At 39.9% G+C, this 4,908-nt stretch overlaps 2 protein-coding genes across 2 annotated transcripts in view; one reads left to right on the forward strand and one right to left on the reverse strand.

Moving 5' to 3' along the window:
- Positions 1-1,992, forward strand: part of LOC113207977 (la-related protein 7) — a 13,550-nt gene extending 11,558 nt beyond the window's left edge. Inside the window, exons 4-10 of the mRNA XM_052272755.1 lie at positions 1-161; positions 255-419; positions 493-889; positions 978-1,116; positions 1,200-1,461; positions 1,553-1,694; positions 1,765-1,992. The exon at positions 1-161 is cut by the window's left edge and continues 3 nt beyond it. Of these exons, the coding sequence (XP_052128715.1) occupies positions 1-161; positions 255-419; positions 493-889; positions 978-1,116; positions 1,200-1,461; positions 1,553-1,694; positions 1,765-1,916 (1,418 nt within the window). The 3' untranslated portion in view covers positions 1,917-1,992. The remainder of the gene's footprint in view (positions 162-254; positions 420-492; positions 890-977; positions 1,117-1,199; positions 1,462-1,552; positions 1,695-1,764) is intronic.
- A 4-nt stretch (positions 1,993-1,996) lies between these two features.
- On the reverse strand, positions 1,997-4,013 carry LOC113207978 (probable H/ACA ribonucleoprotein complex subunit 1). The gene is made up of 5 exons (XM_026424770.2): positions 3,863-4,013; positions 3,593-3,654; positions 3,210-3,316; positions 2,918-3,133; positions 1,997-2,824 (listed from the first exon to the last, which is right to left on the reverse strand). Exons 2-5 carry the CDS (start codon positions 3,624-3,626, stop codon positions 2,465-2,467), a joined length of 717 nt encoding a protein of 238 aa, XP_026280555.1. The 5' UTR covers positions 3,627-3,654; positions 3,863-4,013; the 3' UTR covers positions 1,997-2,464.
- Positions 4,014-4,908: the final 895 nt, after the last annotated feature.

The raw sequence follows: 4,908 nt of genomic DNA on the forward strand, positions 1-4,908 counted from the left end.
TAAAATTTAATAAAATTATCAAACTGGTATCAACTGTTGAGGAAATTGCCAAGGCTGTGAGAAAATCTGAGATTCTAGAATTATCTGAAGACTCCCTGAAAGTGCGACGAAAAACACCTATGAAAATTAAAGACAATGAGGATGATTGTACTGTTTATGTGGTAAATTTTACACCTAGTTTCACAAGAGACAACACATCTAGTCTAGGCCAGCTTGTACTTGTTTATTAACTTTTTTCATTACTTCTTTTGTAGGAAAATTTGCCTCCTGAAATATCACATGATGAGCTGACAAAGGTATTTTCTGAATTTGGCAAAGTTGTCTATGTGTCTGTTCCTAAATACAGTAATACTCAACAAAGGAAGGGCTTTGCATTTGTTGAATTTGACACACCCAAAGATGCTGAGGAGACCATACGTGTAGGTTCTGTTATTTATTGCATTTCATAATCATTGGAAACTAAGTATCTTATTTATCAAACTCTCTTTGTAGATATTTAAAGAAAAAGGAAGCTGCTTGTCACCACACATGTTGCCTGAAAAGTTGTGTAGTATTAAAACATTTGACAATCAAAATTTACCTGTCCCTGAACTTCACAAGTCGGGCAAACTAGAAGAATGTACAACTGATAGTAAAAACTGTCCAGGCCAAGAAGACTCTTCTGCATGCATTAAAAACGAAGATACACCAGACACAAATTTAGAAAACTGCAATTCTCTTTCAAAATCCTCTAAAAAGCGCAAGATAGACAATTCAGAAGATGTTGTGGAAAATGCAAATAAAAAAGGTAAAAAGACTGAAGAGGTTGAAAATAACTCAAAGGATTCTAAAAAGGAACGATTGACAACTGAAAGTGTGGAACAAAAGCCAGATATTGAGAGTAAAAATGGTAAGTATTTTGCAGCTTTATTGGATTTTTCTCCTGTTTACCATGGTATTTTGTTAAATAATACAACTTCAAATCATATTTGTTTCAGATGAAAGTGCAAATGAAAGTGGCCAAGACAGTAAAACTGATGATCCCACTTCTGAAAAAAAGAAAAAAAAGAATCGTAAGAAGAAGAAGAGACCCAAGGAATATGAAATTTTTGCTCATGGAATGGTGGTTCTGTCAAAGTATAACTTGTTTTCCCCTCCTTTAGTACACACTCATTCTCACTTGATATTCCATTATTTTTCATTCATTTGTTTCTTTGCAGGAAAGAATGGAAGCGCTTGAGGAACAAGTATCTTAACATGCAAAGAGTTAATATGAGAAAAGTGAAACAACAAGTGCTAGAAGCTCGATTTATGCGTAGACAAACCCATTATCCACCTTATGGTCTAGACCATGGACGTGACGAGGAGATGAGGCCACCCCCACCACCAGCTGATGCACCTAAACCACGAGTTACATTTGTCCCTGGAGTCATTGTGTGTGTCAAATTCAATGAGCCTATGGTAGATCTCAAAGCTTTCAAGGTACTTATTCAATCAAAATCCTACCTTTGCAAATAGTGCCCTCTTTTTTTAAATCCATTCTTTCCCATTTAATATAAAAATATGTTTTCAGGCAGAAGCAAGAACTCAGCCTGGTGTTCAATATGTTGATGTAAATGAAGGAGCCTTTGAAGCATTTCTAAGGTGCTCTGGACCTTCAGAGGCCCAGCATCTACTTCAAATTAAATTTTGGAAAAATATGTCAGTGTTAAGTGGTAAGTAGACTTAATACTTTTTCTTCTTGATTATCTTTTGTCATTTTCTTAATTTGCATATTGTATTCAGGTGCTGATGAGAAGAGTTATTGGGACAAGATATCTAAGGACAGAGAGGCTAAACTGGGGAATAAAGTTAAAGTTGTTAAAGAACGGGGAAAGAAGAAACTGTTGAGAAAGGCTGAGGTTGTGAAAGCTACACATTTACATTTTGAAAATTGATCTTAATAATATGTTGTATTATAAAAGAATTCTCCAAAGTAAGGTTTTATTTTAATAAATAATGAATGAGAAAGCAACAATTGTAATTTGAAGTTTATTCAAATACTGATATTGTACATCAGCTTATACAACAACAACAAGCAGAAAGGTAATAATACCAGTACACAATAAAACTTGTGTACAATCTGTACACATCCACACGTACATTTATCAAAAATAAAAATTCTTTGAATTTAGATCAATCATTTGTCATAGTTCAATTTCACCTCAGTCAAAATTCATACAATCCGTAACTGATTTACTCTAGATCAGAAAAAAATAATAATCTGGACCCAAAGCACTAAACTTGGGTACAACTGTCAGTAAGATAAGCGAGACAAATGAAAATAATCGTTCAATCTGGACAGAAACATGAGAAGCTAGCTGGGCTCAACGTTCACAGAACTGACTTAAACGATGATAACATTAGGAAAAGAAATTGCAAACTATAAGTAACCTCCCAAAACATTAAAAATAAAATAAAAACTATCACTATTTGTCCTCTGAGTTTATCTGTTCCAGCTGCCGCCTCCACCGCCACCACCTCGTCCTCCAAAGCCTCCACCGCCGCGCCCGCGGCCTCCGCCATAGCCGCCCCCGCCGCCGCCGCCTCCGTAGCCGCCGCCTCCCCGGTTGTTGAAGCCGCCGCCGCCTCCACCGCGGCCGCCGAACCCTCCGCGTCCACCTCCACCGCCGCGGCCACCGAACCCTCCTCGGCCGCCGCCACCACCGCGGCCTCCGAAACCACCACCGCCTCGGCCTCGTCCACCAGGGCCTCCGCGACCACCGGCTCCACGGCCTCGCTTGGCACCAGGGGCCTGCGGCAGGAACCTCGCAAGAGGCAGCAGCTTGGCAGGGTCTATGTAGAGCTGGAAAAGAAACGTCAAACACAAGGCGAATTAGAAGCGGTTCCTTTCAAAGAGATATTTCAGAAACGTCAGGGAACAAAATGGTAATCTTACCTTTTGGTTGGCTGTGAAGGATTTAGCTTTGAAATTTTCACCAAGATTGACAGACACATAATGATCTTTAATAGTTCCAAAAATTTCATCAATTTTGCCTATTTGTTCTTTGTTTTCTAAATAAATGGGTGCATTAAAATATGGAACCTCTTCTATCTCAACTTTGACAACAAGGTCATCTTGACAAGTGTGTGTCATGTGACCAAGAGTGATAACCTGAAGAAAACATTAAAAACAATTATACAAGTTTGCCACGAGGAAGAGAACGATGTTATCAAAATTCACAAATTACCTGCTCAGGAGGTCCTTGATCAAAGCCTCTGTTAAATCCACCTCCTCCCCCTCGGCCTCCAAAACCACCACCACCGCCTCTGCCTCGGAAACCTCCTCCACCACCTCCTGTAGAAAATATACACTATCAGAAACGGCAGGAAAAGAAACAGAAAAGTGAGGCATAAACTGCTTCAAGAATAGTTGTGATGATAGAAGAGAGCACAACCACAACATTCCACGTCTCACTTTAAACATACACCTGTGGTGCAGGACAAGATTCGAAATGTTGCAAATTTGAAATACTCTTCTCTAACAATGCACAGCTTCGTGCTACAATAGGACGCAACTACCTGCTAGAGCATTGTGCCGGCAACCACTCCAGGTCAATGCCGCGATACATACCTCTACCACGTCCACCACCGCCTCGGAAAGACATGGTTCAGCCGGTTTGGGACCAAAAGAGTCTGGAATAGAAGGAAAACACTTCTAAAATGCTGTTCACAAGCGTCAGGGAGAGGGAGGTCTAACCTCAGCGCATCATGGAATGTGCGAGGGGCTGAGACGAAGCAAAAAGCATCGTCTAGACGAGCTTCCAAATGGTGACCGATTTCAGATGTTTCACAGAGAAGACGTTCAAAACAAATTTCGAGGAGTATCGTAGTTAAATCGTACCTACAACGATGTCCTAGAGCAAAGCACGTGTGTGTTGTGTACATGTGTTGCCGACGAACAAGCACGGGGGGTAAATATCTATGAGAAACTCAGCACCGGGCAGATAAAGTATGAGAAACATATTTGTAGATGTGAACAAAAGACGGTCGGTTTTTCGCGGGCCGCGGTGCCGCGGCAAATTCCGAAGTGCGTCGCGTCGGTGCCAGTAAAAGATTGGGAAAAACCTATCCTTTTCTACTACAGCACGACAGAAAGTTGACGAAAAGTGTTTGAAACGCGTCGACAGTAGCATGTGCTATTGACGTGTAAAGTTGTTTGTATAATACTATGTGTAAGACGTTTGCAGCCTTTCCGTGTGTGACAGAAAAAGCGAAGACTCTGGTGTCGCACCCCTGAGACACGGTTCTCTGTTTTCAGCATCTTTCATTTTTGATTATAAAATAATTATGAAACACAATTTAAAAAATCTATTTTGTTCTTTATTTCTCGTAATAAAGGAAACGGACAGAATCATGGAAGAACATAACATGGAGGAACTCTCCAAATATATAAAACTTATCTATTATAAATACAATTTTTTGTCAGAAAGAAAAATACAAACTATAGTTTTAACACTTTCTTATGTAAACTATAAACAATATATTATGCACAGGCATACTTTATTGCAGAGCCGGAATGATCTTTAATTAAAGGAGATACAACGCTCAGCTAATTAGTAAATCCAAACAAAATCACAGTGACCCACCCCACCCCCTCCCATGCGAACCCATATTTAACTTCTATTTCTTCTACAAAATTTCTTCTTTGAAAATAAATAAATTACAATGAATATGAAATGTACAGTAAAGTCAAGACCAAAATTATGTTTGGCCACCAAAAGTAAAAGTATAGTGAGAGATCGTAGTTGACCACCCCAGGGCTCTCGCGTCCGGAAAGTTGGACCAGGGCTCGTCAATCCATGCAGGTGAAAATGATGCATCATGAAAAGTCAAACTCCACCAGAAGTAAGTAGAGATGAGACTCCACCGGACCAAACAGCCCCTCAC

This window comes from Frankliniella occidentalis, unplaced genomic scaffold (genome assembly GCF_000697945.3).
Source record: "Frankliniella occidentalis isolate FOCC.00 unplaced genomic scaffold, Focc_3.1 Scaffold223, whole genome shotgun sequence".
Lineage (NCBI taxonomy): Eukaryota > Metazoa > Arthropoda > Insecta > Thysanoptera > Thripidae > Frankliniella > Frankliniella occidentalis.

Bases quoted from the DNA above. Each gene is read 5' to 3' on its own strand.
- LOC113207978 (XM_026424770.2), bottom strand. From the start codon at position 3,626: ATGTCTTTCCGAGGCGGTGGTGGACGTGGTAGAG. The intron at 3,317-3,592 runs GTATGTATCGCG...TATTTTCTACAG, and splicing joins CGGTGGTGGACGTGGTAGAG to GAGGTGGTGGAGGAGGTTTC. The intron at 3,134-3,209 runs GTAATTTGTGAA...TGTTTTCTTCAG, and splicing joins ATCAAGGACCTCCTGAGCAG to GTTATCACTCTTGGTCACAT.